Source organism: Schistocerca gregaria, chromosome 11, assembly GCF_023897955.1.
Source record: "Schistocerca gregaria isolate iqSchGreg1 chromosome 11, iqSchGreg1.2, whole genome shotgun sequence".
NCBI classification, from domain to species: domain Eukaryota; kingdom Metazoa; phylum Arthropoda; class Insecta; order Orthoptera; family Acrididae; genus Schistocerca; species Schistocerca gregaria.
The window spans coordinates 52,762,133-52,780,901 of record NC_064930.1 but is presented as its reverse complement, the minus strand read 5'-3'; the positions used below and the strand labels follow the sequence as shown (position 1 = coordinate 52,780,901).

General features: G+C 40.9%; 1 protein-coding gene across 1 annotated transcript in view; it reads left to right on the top strand.

Moving 5' to 3' along the window:
* Positions 1 to 18,769, top strand: part of LOC126295389 (glycine--tRNA ligase) — a 150,565-nt gene that overhangs the window by 21,267 nt on the left and 110,529 nt on the right. Inside the window, exons 3-4 of the mRNA XM_049987870.1 lie at positions 8,213 to 8,354; positions 15,866 to 16,031. Of these exons, the coding sequence (XP_049843827.1) occupies positions 8,213 to 8,354; positions 15,866 to 16,031 (308 nt within the window). The remainder of the gene's footprint in view (positions 1 to 8,212; positions 8,355 to 15,865; positions 16,032 to 18,769) is intronic.

Genomic DNA, 18,769 nt, shown 5'->3' with positions numbered 1-18,769 from the left:
TAGCTAACCACGTTCGACCAGACCCCGAGTGAGCAGAAATAACAGTGCCGTCGAGCGAGTGCAGATGTCGGGTGGGTATGCGTCAAATCGGTGCCTTCCATTTTGACTGACAATTTGTTTGTGAGACGAGGGTCTGCAGAATTTGGTCCGAAACTGCTGACGGGGAATCAGAAGCGGCACTGTCTGGGAATCGCGCACTTTGTGCCAGACAGTGCGAACGGCAACCTCGACTTGTCGAGCATCGTTATTGCGAGCAGTGAAACCTCAGTTAGTAGGTACGACCTGGGAACTGAGACGCAAAGTAGATGCACCCGACATAATCAATGACAGAAAACGTGTGACAAGTCCGTAGTGTTATCGAAGTAACGTCGGCCGTTCTCTCTGACCCTGGTGGGTTGTGAAATCACGAGTACACACCACGAGGCCGAACTGTCAGGGAGGAATCCTACTGGCACGTTCTCTGCTGACTTCCTAGTGCTGTGTGCTGCGAATGACTGGATGTGTGGGCAGCAGAAACTTGCCAGTCCCGTCGCAGTAATACACCTGCCCTTTCTGCACGTGTGACTCGTACTTCACTTGCTTAATGCAACATTTGTGTGGTCAGTCACACTTACCTCCTCCCATGCCCGCCCACCTGGCCTTTCGTGGTTTTTATTTTATCACATGATTTAATCTGGGCGTAACATTGCAAAGTGATATTAAATGGAATTAGCAAGTGAGGACAGTGTTAGGGAAGGCCAGTGGTCGACTTTGGTTTATTGAGAGAATTTTAGGAAAGAGTGATGCACCTGTAAAGGAGACCGTATGTAGGACACTGGTGTGACCTATTCTCGAGTACTGCTCTATTGCTTGGGATCCATACCAGGTCAGATTGAAGGAAGACATTGAAGCAATTCAGAGGTGGCTGCTAGAGTTGTTACCAGTAGGTTCGAATGACACGTAAGTGTTACAGAGATGCTTTGGGAACTCGAATAGGAATCTCAGGAGGGAAGGCAACATTCATTTTGAGTAATACAATTGAGAAAATATAGAGAAGCAGCATTTGAAGTACTACCGTCAACATACATTGTATGTAAGGTCTACAATGACAAGATATGAGAAATTAGGTCACGTTTGGAGGTGTATAGTCATTTTTTCCTATGTGCAAGTGGAACGGGAAAGGAATTTGACTTGTAATGGTACAGGGTACTTCCTCCGTGTGCCTTACAGTGGATCGCAGTGTGTCTGTGTTGATTTAGACGTTTATGTGAAGATAATTACGTTAATTATGTATGCAGTGATCAGAAACCTTGCATACCTTGGTGATCATATTGTTGATGCTTGTGCTTGCGTTCTGGTGCATGTCATCTTAAACTCAGAGGAATGGGTGAAGCGTATAACAACGCCTTGCTACCTTGCTGGACATCACATTGAGCACATGCCATTATCGTTCGTGTCATAACCAGCATTTACCTGTCCTGTACAAAAGTGATACAATTGGAAAATTAATGAAGCTGTGCCCAAATGACAGATTGTGACAGAGCAAGCTGGGATAATTTTGATCCTCCTCTTGTTTTGCCATCTGCCTCCTTAAATTTATTTTGTTACGGCAGCTTGCTCAAATGTGGGAAAAATGTAAGTTAATGCAGATGAATAGGCAAAACAATCCTGTAAGTTTCGAATATTGCGTTAGTCGAGTGCTGCTTGATGATGTCGCGTCAATTAAATATCTAGATTTAATGTTGAAAAGCTATACTAAATGGAACAAGCACAGTGGATGGTAGCAGGGAAAATGGTCATCCTTGCTTTATTGGGAGAATTTTAGGAAAGTGTAGCTCATCTGTAAAGGACAGTGCGTGTAGAACATTAGTGTGACCCATTCCTGACTATTACTCTATTGTTTGGGATCCCCCCCCCCCCCCCCCCCCCCTCCCCCACAGGTCAGGTTAACCCTCGCAGCACCAGGTAGAGAGTTGGGGGTAGGAGAGGAGGGAGATCTTGTTTCCACCTTCCAAAATATCATGATCTAGTCTGGTGCTTTATGTTGCAAAATCTTTTTAAAAAAATATTGTTTTTAATGATTTCTTGCATCAGATTCTGTAGCTGTTTTAAATTTTTCAGTAAAACTTGATCAAAAAAAATTGTCTTAGCAGTGAATTGATTTTTCACAACAAATTCTCATATTTTTCAGGTTCATGTCCCTTCTTGCACATCTGTATAACTTTTAAAAAGTATGCCTGAATGAAAGTCAGTGACACTTAATGAAATTTGTGTTTTATCAAGTTATTTGTAGTGTTCGTGAAGTACCTCTCCGCTCAATGTAAACATTACAGAAAATGTGTTGGTGTTGCTAAGGTTGTGCTAAAAGATATTTTGCTGTACCCTACATATGCATCAGTATCTACTTAAAAGTATGTTTTTAACAGAAGTTAAACAGATTTAATAATTTGTTTTAGTTTTTTAGTGGTGGGCACAAAGTACTTCCCACCACTCCTTCCCCTTGGTATTATATGTTGTGAAAAATGTGTTGTTATTGCTAGTGTTAATGGAAGACATTGAAGCAATTAAGAGACATGCCACTAGATTTGTTACTGCTATGCCTGATCAACACACAGGTATTTCAGAGATACTTTGTGAACTCAAAATGTGTGGAGGGAAGATGACATCCTTTTTGCAAAACACTGTTGAGGACTTTCAAAGAACTGGCATTTATGGGTGACGGCAGAAAGATTCTGCAGCTACTGATGTACATTTTGCGTAAGGACTATGAAGATACGAGAAATTAGGGCTTGTACAGCAGTATATAGATAGTCATTTTTCTCTCACTCTATTTGTGAGTGTAACAGGAAAATCAAATAACGAGGTGCCCTCAACCGTGCTCCAGATGGTATCGTGTGGAGTACATATGTAGATGTAGGAGCTACAAGCATTCCTTTATTTTAAGTATCTAGTCAGAGGCTAATTTATGCCCTCATAGAAGAACAGTTCCACATCTATGGACAATGCTGTAGCATTGAGTGTGTTGTTTTAAATTATGGGCATCCACAGCCAAGCTTCCACACTCTGAAAGAAACAATCTGTACTGGCTGTAGAATTTTTTTATTAAAAGTCACAACTGGTTTTGTGCCACTGAAAGATGCATCCTCAAGTGGTAATGTTTCTTTTTGTGAAAGCTAACTGCCTTATCGCCACTATTCTTCATTTGTGTCATATTGTAAACAAATAGCATGCTAAACGCAGTAGTCCTTATTTAAAATGGAGGAGACAGTGGAACTGTACCACAAGCTGGAAAGTGGTAGGGTGGCAGAAGGATTAACTTTTGATAGGTGGAAGTGAATGTCAGACTGCCTTGCAACTGGTGATGTATACGATAACATTGTTCGTTCCAATTACTTGTCGCTTACAAACTCTCGAATGCATCATAAAGCTGACTGACACAAAATGACCTTCACCTTTTCCAATCGTGCATATGTGTGGAGTTACATGGGATTCTTCAGAATAACTCCATCTTCTTAGGCTGACAGGTTTCTTTCCTGATGGAACATTTGTGGTAAGTGAAATTGTACTTTAGGTAGTTTCAAGTGTGAACATCCCACTGTGTAGAGTTTGGTTTAACGTATTTACAGATGAGGTGTGAAAGCTGCCAGTTCCGTACATCGCCAAGATGCGACGGTGATTGTGTGTGTCTCCACTTGCTGTGGGTACTCACTTATGCTTTGGTGTTGCACCAACTCAGAGAAAAAGAGGCAGGCAAAAATAAAAAGTTTTGATCTGCCATGAAGTTTCATATCAGTGCACACTCCACTGCAGAGTGAAAATCTCATTCTGGAAACATCTGCCAGGCTGTGGCTAAGCCGTGTCTACACATTATCCTTTCCTTCAGGGGTGCTAGTTCTGTAAGGTTCACAGAAGAGCTTCTGTAAAGTTTGGAAGGTAGGAGATAAGGTACTGGCAGAAGCAAACCTGTGAGGACGGGGTGTGTGTCGTGGTCAGGTAGCTGAGCTGATAGAGCACTTGCTTGCGAATGGCAAAGGTCCCGAGTTTGAGTCTTGGCCGGGCACACAGTTTCGATCTGCCAGGAAGTTTCAAAAGTATAGTAGATCAAATTTGAGAACGGTCACATCTGATTTACCAGTATATGTACGAACATCAAACAAACACACACACACACACACACACACACACACACACACACACACACACATACACACACTCTGCAACTTATTGAGAACTACTCAATGCAGAAGAGCTATTCACTGCAAATTGTAACCAGGGTTAAAATTTTGTTATTAATATAGAAGGGTTCACGCAGAAGTGCTTTTGTCATTCAGTAGCTCGCATAGGTCAAACCTCTTGTTGCACCCTGCACATCGCAACAGGGTGAAAAAGTCCAGTGAGACAGTGTTGTGGCACTGCGTAGCAGGATCAGGTAAGTAGTCAACTTCAACAATGGTGACCAGAAAACATTCAAGAGGTAAACCAAACAGACATGTATCAGGATGATAGATCATGTCTGGAGTATAACCACTCAGCCCAAAGCTAAGCATGTAACATTTCATGTGCCTAGAAGCTACAAGCGTTTGTTTACTTTCAGTAGCCAACCGGAGGTTGATTTATGAATAGCCTTCATAAAAGAGTGCTTCCACACCTGCAGACAACCCTGTAGACACAGCTGCAATACAAGGGATGCCCAGCTTGTCGAACCAGCAGGTTTTCTCTAGGTACATCTACATCTATACTCTGCAAACCACTGTGAGGTGCATGGCAGAGGGTACGTCCCATTGTACCAGTTTTTAGGGTTTCTTCATGTTCTATTCACGTATGGCGCACAGGAACAATGACTGTTTCAATCTCTGTGTGCAATAATTATTGTAATCTTATCCTCATGATCCTTATGTGAGTAATACATAGGAGATTGTAGTATGTTCCTAGAATCATCATTTAACCGTGTTTTTTGAAACTTTATTAATAGACTTTCCCACGTTAGTTTACACCCATCTACAAGAGTTTTTCAGTTCAGTTTCTTTGGTATCTGTGTGAAACTACCCCACAGATCAAACAAATCTATGACCATTCATGCTGCCTTCTCTGTATATGATCAGCATTCCCTGTTAGTCCTATTTGGTATGGGACCTACACCCTTGAGCAATATTCTAGAATTGGTCGCACAAATGGCTTGCGAGCATTCTCCATTGCAGGCTGATAGCCCTTTCTTAGTATTCTACCAATAAACCAAAGTCAACCACCTGCTTTACCCGTGACTGAGCCAATGTGATCATTCTGTTCCATATCCCTACAAAGTGTCACCCACAGGTATTTGTATGACTAGGCCAATTCCAATGTTTTTTTTGTTTTGTGAAATGCACATTTTTGCATTTGTGAACATTGAAATCGACTCAATTTGCATCACTTTCAAATATTATTGAGATCTGACTAAATATTTATGCAACTTCTTTCAGATAATACTTTATTATAGGTAACTGCATCATCTGGAAAAACGCTTGGGTTATTATTAATATTGTCTACAAGGCCATTGATATACAAGGTGAACAGCAAGGATCCCAACACACTTTCCTGGGGCACACCTGAAGTTACTTCTACATCTGACGATGACTTTTCATCCTAAATAACTTGCTGCATCCTCCTATTGAAAAGTCCTCAATCTGGCCACAAATTCCACTCGATACTTTTGACATTGAGTAGGTGTGATACTGGGTCAAATGCTTTTCGGAAATCGAGAAATACTGCATCTGCCTCACTGCTCGGATGCAAAGCTTTCGGTATGTCGTGTGAGAAATGTCAAGAGTTGTGTTTCGTATTTGTCGGAGGATAGTGCCACTATCAGCCTTTACATGTGACCAGAATTTCTTCGGGTTCTGTGAAGGATCATTTGACAATATCCTGCCACGGTAGTCACTGTAGGTATCACACATTGCTCTGTTGGCAGCCACACACATTTTATTTAGCATCTCTCTATCGGTGGCCTTATGTGGTGTTTACCTACATGCAGGGATCTCTGTTTCTTTAGAATTTTTTTTGTTGCAGTGACAATATACCATGGCGGTTCCATCCCATTACACACTGTTCTACTTGGTACACATGTTCAGTGTATTGGCAATTATTGTTTTAAACTTGAACCATAGTTCCTCTACATGCTCTTGCCCTGTGCTGAAAATTAAAAGTTCCTCATTGTGAAATGACATTACTGATCTTTTTATTAGTTTTCTGAGCACATATATCTTTCTGTTCATTTTACTTGTCCTCTTTAATTTAGTAATCGTTGTTGCCACAACTGCTTCGTGGTCACCGATACCAATTTCGATGTGGACATTCTCAGATGGGTGAGGTCTCTTTGTTGCCACTAGATCCTGTGTATTTCCACCACGAGTGGGGTTCCTAACTGTGTGTTCTAGGCAGTTTTCAGAGAAGGCTACTGGTGTGATCTTCAACAGAAGGCAGGGTCCACCGAACGCATTCCCCACGTAAGGGTACAGTACCCTTACATAGTATCGATTATGCACTATGCAGAGATGGTACGTGGTTTAAGTAAAGACTGCAGTGCAGTCGACAATGTGCGAGTGGGTAAGCAGTAGTCGAGTGTCGGAGTCCGTGGGTGGAAGTCGGGTGTGAGAGGCTAGAGAGAGAGGTTGCTCGGTAACGAGGCCGGAGATAAGTGGCAGAATGGCACACGGTGTTTGATGTTTATAAATTGAGTGATTTAATTAATAAATTTCAGCATTTAAGAAAGGAGATGTTATCATTTAGTAGCTGTCACAATAACAGAAGTGGACAACAGTGAGTCTCGTGACAAGGATGAAAGATATACAGGGAGTTACAAAAAGGTACGGCCAAACTTTCAGGAAACATTCCTCACACACAAATAAAGAAAAGATGTTATGTGGACATGTGTCCGGAAACGCTTAATTTCCGTGTTAGAGCTCATTTTAGTTTCGTCAGTATGTACGTTTAATGGAGCACGTTATCATGATTTCACACGGGGTACTCTCTCTACCTGTGCTGCTTGAACATGTGCCTTTACAAGTACGACAAAACATGTGGTTCATGCACGATGGACCTCCTGTACATTTCAGTCGATGCGTTCGTACGCTTCTCAACAACAGACTCGGTGACCGACGGATTGGTAGAGGCGGACCAATTCTGTGGCCTCCATGCTCTCCTGACCTCAACCCTCTTGACTTTCATTTGAAAGCTCTTGTCTACGCAACCCCGGTACCAAATGTAGAGACTCTTCGTGCTCGTATTGTGGACGGCTGTGATGCAATACGCCATTCTCCAGGGCTGCATCAGGGATTGCATGCGACGGAGGGTGGATGCACGTATCCTCGCTAACGGAGGACATTTTGAACATTTCCTGTAAGAAATTGTTTGAAGTCACGCTGGTACGTTCTGTTGCTGTGTGTTCCCATTCCACGATTAATGTGATTTAAAGAGAAGTAATAAAATGAGCTCTAACATGGAAAGTAAGCATTTCCGGACACATGTCCACATAACATATTTTCTTTCTTTGTGTGTGAGGAATGTTTCCTGAAAGTTTGGATGAACCATTTTGTAACACCCTGTATATTATTATTGTGGTCTTGAGTCCTGAGACTTGTTTAATGCAGCTCCCCTGCTACTCTATCCTGCTCAAGCGTCTTCATCTCCCAGTACTTACTGCAACCTATATCCTTCTGAATCCGTTTAGTGTATACATCTCTTGGTCTCCCTCTACGATTTTTACCCTCCACGCTGCCCTCATTTAACCATACAGTAAAGCTGCATGCCCTTGGGAAAAATTACGGCCGTTGTTTCCCCTTGCTTTCAGCCGTTTGCAGTACCAGCACAGCAAGGCCGTTTTGGTTAGTGTTACAAGGCCAGGTCAGTCAATCATCCAGACTGTTGCCCCTGCAACTACTGAAAAGGCTGCTGCCCCTCTTCAGGAACCACGCATCTGTCTGGCCTCTCAACAGATACCCCTCCATTGTGGTTGCACCTACGGTACGGCCATGTGTATCGCTGAGGCACGCAAAAAATAATTAAAATATAACTTCACCTACAACGAATGCGAATAATATAGTTCGGTGTGAAACTGGGTCAGGTTACATCCTCCGCAATCTGCCCCTACCTCTCTCTCTCTCTCTCTCTCTCTCTCTCTATCTCTCTGTGGTACGTGATTCCCTGAATCTAAACTATGTTTTGCTCAGTAACGCAGTGTTTGTGTGGCTTCCTGCAGGCATAACGGGGCAGTTTGACTTCGGGCCGATGGGCTGCGCGCTGAAGGCGAACCTGCTGGCGGCGTGGCGCAGCTTCTTCGTACTGGAGGAGCAGATGCTGGAGGTAGACTGCTCCATACTCACCCCAGAGGCTGTCCTCAAGTAAGTCGCATCCGCAGCTTCTCTCTCCTCTCGCTTTATTTTGGCCCGGTTCGCCGACAGGATTAGTTTCCGGTCGGACCCACCCACTGTCAGTTATCCCGCTGAGACACTAAACTGTGTCGATTGCTAGTCTTACCTGCTATTGTGAACGCTTTGCGAGTTTTCGATCAGTTTACAAATTACCTCGTTGCCGTCTTCGGCCCCGACGAGTCTGCGAACCCCAGACTTGTAGATAAAAGAAAGAATTCTGCTCGCGTCCGAAACCGGAACTCATCAGCACTAATTTCCGTGAAGGCTTTTCGTGTGCCCCTGATTACGAGTGTGGTCTGAGCTTAATCGGTTAGGTACGTCTCATTTTGAACTAAACTCAAAACTTGAGCAAATAACGAGAGTACGTACGTCAGTATCTACATTATTAATCTTCTTGTAGTTGTTATTCTTTGACATCACGGTTCGTACAGAAGATTCTTTGCCACCTCCGATCAGGATGCTAATCGCTGCTTTAAGCCCCGAGCTCATTTGGAATACCTGACAAAAACAGCAAAACATACTAAATGACTCTTGCTTCTTATGAAATCTTGCCACAAAATAATTAAACTTTTAAACTCTGTACAATTTTCCCATCTACATCTACATCCATACTCCGCAAGCCACCTGACGGTGTGTGGTGGAGGGTACTTTGAGTACCTCTATCAGTTCTCCCTACTATTCCAGTCCCGTATTGTTTGTGGAAAGAAGGATTGTCTGTGTGCCTCTATGTGGGCTCTAATCTCTCTGATTTTATCTTCACGGTCTCTTCGTGAGATATACGTAGAAGTGCGCAATATACTGCTCGACTCCTCAGTGAAGGTATGTTCTCGAAACGTCAACAAACGCCCGTACCGAGCTACTGAGCGTCTCTCCTGCAGAGTCTTCCACTGGAGTTTATCTATCATTTCCGTAACGCTTTCGCGATTACTAAATGATCCTATAATGCAGCGTGCTGCTCTCCGTAGGATCTTCTCTATCTCTTCTATCAACCTTATCTGGTACGGATCCCACACTGCCGAGCAGTATTCGAGCAGTGGGCGAACAAGCATACTGTAACCTACTTCCTTTGTTGTCGGATTGCGTTTCCTTAGGATTCTTCCAATGAATCTCAGTCTGGCATCTGCTTTACCAACGATCAGCTTTATACGATCATTCCATTTTAAATCACTCCTAATGCGTACTCCCAGATAATTTATGGAATTAACTGCTTCCAGTTGCTGATCTGCTATATTGTAGCTAAATGATAAGGGATCTTTCTTTCTATGTATTCGCAGCACATTATACTTGTCTACATTGAGATTCAATTGCCATTCCCTGCACCATGCATCAATTTGCTGCAGATCCTCCTGCATTTCAGTACAATTTTCCATTGTTACAACCTCTCGATACACTACAGCATCATCTGCAAAAAAACTCAGTGAACTTCCGATGTCATCCACAAGATCATTTATGTATATTGTGAATAGCAACGGTCCTACAACACTTCCCTGTGGCACACCTGAAATCACTCTTACTTCGCAAGACTTCTCTCCATTGAGAATGACATGCTGCGTTCTGTTATCTAGGAACTCTTCAATCCAATCACACAATTGGTCTGATAGTCCATATGCTCTTACTTTGTTCAGATGATCAAATGAACAGATTTTCTGCAAATAGAGCTTGTTCATTTGTATTAAAAACCAGCACGAGATTTTTCCTTCAGTCGACAAAATGAATCGTTTATAAAGTGCAGCAATCAGTCGTCCTTTTCCTATGCAGGTTTTACTACGCAAATCCAGATTTTGGATAGTGCCTAGCCATTATCAGTGCAAAAAAAAAACCAATCTATGTGTTCTCCACACAGCCTACCTTCTTTACAAGGTAGTATTCAAAGAACTCTTACACTCAAACAACAGGGAACTGATATGCATCAAAATCAGAAAATAGTAGTATGTAAGCCATATAGTTTAAGCTGCGAGTTGTAACTTTTTATTGTATCACCTGACTATGTACTTCTTGTTCATTTTAGCACTGATAATGGCTAAGCACTAGCTGAAATTTGGATTTGTGTAATAAAACTTGCAAAAAAGAGAGGGAGGTGGAGAGGTGGAGAGGTGGAGAGGTGGAGAGGTGGAGAGGTGGAGAGGTGGAGAGGTGGAGAGGTGGAGAGGTGGAGAGGTGGAGAGGTGGAGAGGTGGAGAGGTGGAGAGGTGGAGAGGTGGAGAGGTGGAGAGGTGGAGAGGTGGAGATGTGGAGAGAGGAACGACTGGTTGCTGCGCTTATCATAAATCATATAACAGTCACTGAGTGCACCCACTTTCCGAATGGAAGGCAATCTGATAGAATGATTCATTTCCAGAAAACCTGCCCACAAAACATTTTGTATGTGATTAATTCCTCAACTTTGCCATTTGTTGCACTGTCCCGTCGTTGCCAGCTGCTGACGTGTGGAGTTGCATTCGCCTCTGTTCCCACACGTGTAATTATTTTCGTGCCTCCCACCACTTACTTGCAGTGTCGCGTGACCTTTGTGAAATCTCTGTAGATGCTATAGAATATTTGTTATGTTGCAGCTCAGATACAGTGTCTTTCCCAGTGTAAATTGTAAAGTAACACAAATACCTACTACTTGCTTCACCCGAGCAAACTGATTTAATACCGAGGTGAGCACTTGGACGAGTTGCTCGGTAGAGAGCCACCGTATCCAGAGTGACGGTGGCTTGTCATTGGATAATCCTCGTTCGGGAGTACGAGCTTCGCAAAATTTATTCTGTTCGCAATCGGCGGCGGGTTTTAATTTATGCAATTAGTGGGAATACCACAATCTTCTGAATAATCACTGTTCTCATTAAAATGAGAGAGCTTCGAGGGAAGATTAGATCTGCTTTCTGAGATAACTTTCCGTGGAAACTTTCCTCAAATTTCAAGTTCCGGTTTTTGAATCATTCTTTGGAGGAGTATCACGGTGAATATATAATACAGGGTGATTCAAAAAGAATACCACAACTTTAAAAATTTGTATTTAACTAAAGAAGCATAATATAACCTTCTGCTATACCTCATTACAAAGACTATTTCAAAAGGTTTTTTTTTCACTCAAAAACAAGTTCAGAGATGTTCAATATGGCCCCCTCCAGACACTCGAGCAATATCAACCCGATACTCCAACTCGTTCCACACTCTCTGTAGCATATCAGGCGTAACAGTTTGGATATCTGCTGTTATTTCTCGTTTCAAATCATCAATAGTGGCTGGGAGAGGTGGCCGAAACACCATATCCTTAACATACCCCCATAAGAAAAAATCGCAGGGGGTAAGATCAGGGCTTCTTGGAGGCCAGTGATGAAGTGCTCTGTCACGGGCTGCCTGGCGGCCGATCCATCGCCTCGGGTAGTTGACGGTCAGGTAGTTACGGACAGATAAGTGCCAATGTGGTGGCGCTCCATTCTGCTGAAATATGAATTGTTGTGCTTCTTGTTCGAGCTGAGGGGCTGCGAACAAATGCTTGCTGGATGCGTGCTACATTTTCATCACTCGTTCTCGGCTGTCCAGAACTTTTCCCTTTGCACAAACACCCATTCTCTGTAAACTGTTTATACCAACGTTTAATACACCACCTATCAGGAGGTTTAACACCATACTTCGTTCGAAATGCACGCCGAACAACTGTCGTTGATTCACTTGTGCCATACTCAATAACACAAAAAGCTTTCTGTTGAGCGGTCGCCGTCTTAGCATCAACTGACGCTGATGCCTAGTCAACAGTGCCTCAAGCGAACAAATGTACAACTAAATGAAACTTTATAGCTCCCTTAATTCGCCGACAGATAGTGCTTAGCTCTGCCTTTTGTCATTGCAGAGTTTTAAATTCCTAAAGTTGTGGTATTCTTTTTGAATCACCCTGTACAATTCTCCATTTTGTTTGTTTCTGCCCAGTTTTGGACACACCTTCACTGTTTGTTTGTCACTACCTTTACAAACTATTAAGCACGTTTGTTCCTCTTACTAGTTATCACGGTAAGCGAACTATCGTCGAAAAGAGTTAAAATATTAAGTGGATTGAGACAATCTCCTTAGGAAATTTTTACATCTGGAGTTTCTGTGAAAGGGAACTGACTCTTGTCTAGGCCACAATTACCGTATGACTGTTTTGTAGAACCGGGACCGTTGACAGCAGTCACCGTGTCTTCTTTGACGCTCCCTTCACCACTCGAGGTTTCTGGGTCACTGTCATTATAGTTATCACTCACTCACCAGTACTAGAAACACAGCCGCTAAACCGTTTATTATTACATCCGTTTAATAACCTCTCTGTGTCCCCACCACACAGAGACGAAGAAGATGCTTGCTTATAAGGAGAGATCCCCTTCTCAAAACCATCTGTGTGGTGATGTAGGATAAGATCGCATGTATCACACTCTACAGGACCCTCGTCTGTGACTAATCGATGAAAAGGAAATTCAGAGTTTTGCCCGATCTTAAATAGTGTTAAAAAAGTAGTGATTTGTGGAATGGTTGTGTGGTGCAATGGACAGAATAATGCTTTCACGTGCTGAAGGATATGGGTTCAAATCTTGTCAGGTGCTATGAATTCCTTTATTTTTACACCTTTAATAAAATTATTTTTATCATTTGTTTTACTTATTAAAGTGGTTTAAAGGTAATTTTATATTTTTGTTCATTTATTACCTCATTTTGATAATCATATCAACATCTTCATTTGCCCTCATTTTTCTCCCTATCTTTCTTTTTTCCCTCAGAATTTTTGTGAATGTGAATTTAATTATATTTATTTGTTACAGTATTTAAATATGTGAAAGTGGCAATCTAGCAATTAAGAAGCAAAAGACTAAATGATCTATTTATATTGACTGTGCAATTGTTTCAAAAATGTATTTCTTGTTCCAAGATGTGCATTTTTGAAAAATGGTAATTATACGAACATCCTCTAAATACCTATTGCACCATAGACAAGCTGACACAATTTATACAAAAGAAAAAAGTAAATCAAAATTTAAAAAAACTCTATTAATATTTTGTTTTATCTTTTCTTGCCGTATAAGAAACAAGAGTTACCCCATTTATCTGAATGTAAGATAACCCTCCCCCCTCTTTTTTTTGTTTTTAAAGAGGTTCCTTAAAAAATTGTTATTAACATATTCTGACTAATCAAAATTACAAGCTGTTTTAGTGAAATTAAGTATCTGCCTAAATAAAACATTAGCATTATACCTATTTTAAAATTAGGGCATTTGTTGACTGTCTACATTTTGATAATACAAGAAGAAATAAAATTAAAAACAATTGGTTTGTGTTAACTTTTATCTTCCCTGCCATTTTTGCATAACAAGCCTCTCATCTGTGGTCTCACATTTCTTAATAATTAGCATTATCCTAAAAGCAGTTGTCACAAATATTTCGCCGTTTCCTCCGAACACATTGCAATGCCTGAGGTTGTCGTTATGGTGGAACTTAAGAATACAACTGTTTTTATCCGAACACGCATCGGATATTGCTTCTGTACTGTCGTGAGAATGTTACAGTGTTTCTGGTTTCCAAAAATATTGTCTGCCCACTGCTCCCTCATTGGCTGCACAGAACTGGTATCTAACACACAATCTTTCAATCCTGTCATATCTTACAATGAGTAATGGGAAATGTGTAACTACACCACTGGCCGCTACCTATACTTTTACCTTCTGCTGCAGAAATGTATACCAGTGTAGCATATCCACCAAGTTTCGAAGTCAGTTCAGGTAGATACAGGCAAAGTGTAGTTCAGATGTACCAGATGTTCCAAAGAATGCAGCGAGATGTAATTCGCTGTCTGCTCACTGCTTGCAGTCTTCCTCGTTCTCAGCCACTGTTCCTTTTCCAGCCCTTCTTTAATGTCGTTTTTGAGCAACTAAGGTGTGGGTCATATGTGACACTGGCAACTATTATCTACATAAAAGATTGCAATGATGATACAATAAAATATTCAAACTTTCAGTCATCTTGAGATATAGTGGTGTGTGTTGGTACTCTGTCCAGAACTTGTGTTGATGCTGTAATTTATTGCTTTGATAACAATTATAGGCAGCTTAATATGAGTTATTTAGTTTTTCTACATGTAATTTTGGATTAATTTTCTTTCTTGCTTCATCTGAATGTCACCATCTTGTACTAAAGATAATTAAAAGATGCTAACATCTTTACCCGGTATTTTAATACGTGAGCAATGACTGAATTTCTCATTTGCAACCTTGTTAAATCATTGCTGTATCTCATAATGGAATAAAATATTGACTTGTATTCAGAATCTAGTAATTTTTTTAAGAAACACCTTAAATGTTGGTATACGGTATCCGTACATGTATGAGAATTTGTATTGCAAATCTGGTCAAATAGAACAAGAGTTTCTAAAATGACAGCAAGCATTAAAGTATATGTACTCCTGAGTTTCACAAAATTGATAGATTTTAAGCGTAGCAGTAGATTATCGGGGTGGTTAGTTTATAATTTCTCACATATCCCTTACACTATAGCCGTGCGAGTTAAAAGTCACGTGACTGTTCGAGCTAGGTCGATACTGTATAGAGTGCTTCGATGTATCAGGAAATCTCGAACCTGTTCGAGCATATTGTTTGGCCTGCGTACCCATCCAAATTTTTCAAATTAATCTGCACGTGACCTCAATCACCCTTGCTTCTTCTGTGAATGTAAGACAACCCCTATATCAGTCTATTAACCAACGTAAAAATGTTGACCTGGGCAGTAATAGTTTGATAAGTGAATGTAAGAGGACCCCACAGTTTTTGAATGACAAATTTGAGGAAAAACCTTGTCTTATAATCATACACTTCCAGAAGAAAAACTTAAACTTGATGCAGAATCCTAATTATCGTAAAGTACAATGTAGGTTAAATGCAGAGACTTATAGATCTTCACTAATTTCTAGATTCTGTCCTAAGTTTTTTCTTCATTTTGATCAAAGAAGGCCATAGATGGAGTAGATTCTCTCAATGGATGCAGTGCTTGCAGGGCAAGTAATGATGCATTAATAAAGTACTTGTAAAAATTGATAAGTTTTTTTGAATAACTTAACCATAGGAATTTAAACAGAACTGTTTGTCAGTATGAAAAAATCCCAAAAACTTCAATAAAACTCATAAAAACCCAATATTGCCCTCTCTCTCTCTCTCTCTCTCTCTCTCTCTCTCTCTCTCTCTCTCTCTCTTTTTTTTTTTTTTTTTTTTTTTTTTTTTTTTTTTTTTTTTTTTTTTTTTTTTTTTTTTTTTAAAGAAACATGTTTTTCGACACCTTGCGTATATCCACATTTAACCACCTTAAAGGGTACAATCCAAACATACTTTCTGCACTTAGATTTATGCAGACACTACCCACTCTGTTGAACTACTCTGAAAGATAGTGAAAAGCTAGTAATATTGCGATAGATGTTGTGCTGTCCTTGACTGAGGTGATACTTCTCTAATAAGATTTATCGCTTTTCCCGCACGCAGAGCTTCGGGACACGTGGACCGGTTTGCAGACCTGATGGTGAAGGACGTGGTGAACGGCGAGTGCTTCCGGCTGGACCACCTGATAAAGGCTCACCTGGAGAAGGTGTGCGCCGATCGCAAGACGACACCAGAGGTGAAAGAGGAGTGCCGTGACATAATTGTCAAGGTAATGCGCCTAGCTCCTCGCATTAACGGACTGGCGGTGGCACAGTGTTGGACACAACTAGTGACAACTTTCACATCCTCTCGTCAATTTTTATGTGCGGGGTGATACTGTGGCGATATTACAAACTTCCAGAGATAACGGAGAAGGGTAAATGTATCAATTTGAGGTAAGCACCCCGGTCCAGAAATGACTGTCGAAGCTTACGAGCGAAATTTGTTCAGGTTTGTTTGACAGTGGACCTGTTCTACTGCAAGGTCTTTACTTTCAATATTTTGAGAGGTGGTTGTATGGACCAAAACAATAAAAGAAATGCCCCACTTAACATGGGCTCTATATTCCATACCTTAAGGGCTATGAGTCGTAGTTCATCTGTGCTACTGTGAAACACATCTCTTCTACTGAACAAGAGCTCATTGTAGTGTTTCCTTTCCTCGGGGTTCTGCCGTGAAAATACAAAATAGAAAATCTGATTGGGTTTTGAATTTTGATGCAATAAGTTACAGATAAGGCGGACTTCATATTACCGATTGAGATAGTGCTGTAATTTGACCGTGAATGGCAGACCGGGTCAGCAACACTACAAAGAGCAACTGTAAGGAAATACCATCAGAAATAAGTTGAAATTCACCTTATAATTCTGTCAGAAACGTAGTATTATTATAATATAGTCTTCGTGGCTGCGTCTGGAATACTTCTTAATTTTCTTGTAGGATGTCCTTTTTTTCATTGTTCACTGCTCCTCTTGTTCTCCGTCTGATGAAAATTTCTTGAAGTTCTTACTGTCTGGTTTAATTTATAAGTTTGGCGATAACCATTGCGAATTACTACTGAAATAACTTGAAGAATCCGCGTGTTCGTTTCGTAATATAGTTCTAATTTCCACTTAAAATCATTCTTTAACATCAGCGCCGAAAAATACACGTATTAAACGTATGAAGACAAGATAACAAGAGAGTAATGAACTAGTTGTTAAAACAAGCACCTACGCAAAAAAAAAGGAAGATCAAAATTACTTATGAAAATCTGTCGCTGGTGCAGTGCTCTTCTGCATGCGCTATTGTAAATCACATCTTTGCTCTGGCGGAGGCGCGCTAGTCAAAGTACCGTTACATCATACCTCATAAGGCACGCATTTTAGAGCCTGTGATGATATACATAATGTTAAATGCTGGGTGAATAGAGAGGAAAGCTAGTGCTTTGAGGGGTGGTAGTACTGGTAATTCTGAACAATAAACTCGCACAGATATATGGTTCATTCCAAATTCAGAGGTTGAACAGGTTTAATTTACATTGCTATTCATTTTCTGTATTATTGAAGACATGGTCTTCATTACACTGTACCAAGTAGTATAGAGGAATTAGACATGAACAATTTTAGCAGTACGCTTGTGGTCTCTCGAGTCGTGTAACTGCCTCAAGTTGCCTACAGATACTGAGCTTCGGCATGTGTGCGTTGTGCGAGATTGTTAGTACTCTCTCGCTCCCTTTGCACAAACTATGAGCCCTAGAGAAAAAATAAATAGTACACTCCCCCACTTTTTTTTGTGGGGTGGGGGATTAAATCAGTTTAATTTTGTGCTGTGGCAGATTTTCGCTGGTGGCCGCAGTTTGAAGTTATTTGAGAAAAACCTACAAAAGTGACATTAAAGGTGCTGTATCTCGGAATAGGGCATACATTCGTGCGAAGTCTTTTGTTCCAAATCGTTGATACTGTCACCCCTCAAAGCCTGTACCTTTCCTCCTGACTCGACCTGTCTTTGACATTAAACACGCAAGGTGAATCCCTTAAAACTTCTACCACAAATCGAAAGTGGTATTGATGTGCATATCGATGGCCATTCGGCTGATTGTAATAATACTTAGATGGTGCATTCTTTGTGAAAACGTACACTTTTTTAATAGATCAGTGCCTGTTGACATCAACAGACTAAAAGTAGGGTAAATTAGAATGTTAATGGTGTTTCTGTGAAGATTATAGTGTGAACCGTTTACGAGATATGTTATTTTGAAAAGTTTCCCCACCAACATTTGTTCGTGCCATTCAACTTGTGTAGTTGCCGGGTACAATGTTGTCATGTTTGCTTACTGTGTGCCTGTGTTTCTCGAGTGATACTTGCGGGGTCAGTTCGTATGTGACAGTCCGAGCAGTAGTGGACGATGGGGATTATCAATGCACTGAAAGCCCACTCGTTCGTGGAGTACGGAGAGTGTGGGAATAGTGCAGTTCATTCTCGTACGGTGTATGCAGCAAGTTATACCATTAGATGTTAACCGTCTTGGCAATTATTTAACATCCTCTTTGACCCGTTACGTTATACCGTGATGATGTCTGTTGTGTTTGTATTATTGTAAGGTGCCAAGTATACGATTTGTATATGTATTCATGTATGTCGTCGTCATCCGTTGTCGTCTCTTCTTTCCCTCATCAGTATCAGAGCGTGAGAAATGTTTATGTTAGTGTTTACCTATTTTTTGTCAACAACGCACAACTACAATGGCCACAGTATCACTTGATTCCCGAATAGCTAGCTTAATATAGTATAAAGATAGTGGGTTTTGATGCGGCATTATTTGAGATACTATTCTTCACTTAACCGTTGAGACTTTAAGAACCAGCTACTCGTAATCAGGCCCAAAACTTGACTTGTTATGAGAGCACTTACGATCAGCCTGTCAAAACATTAATAATACGTGAGGCTCTACACCACTATAAGAAAATATTACTGTCCATAAAATAA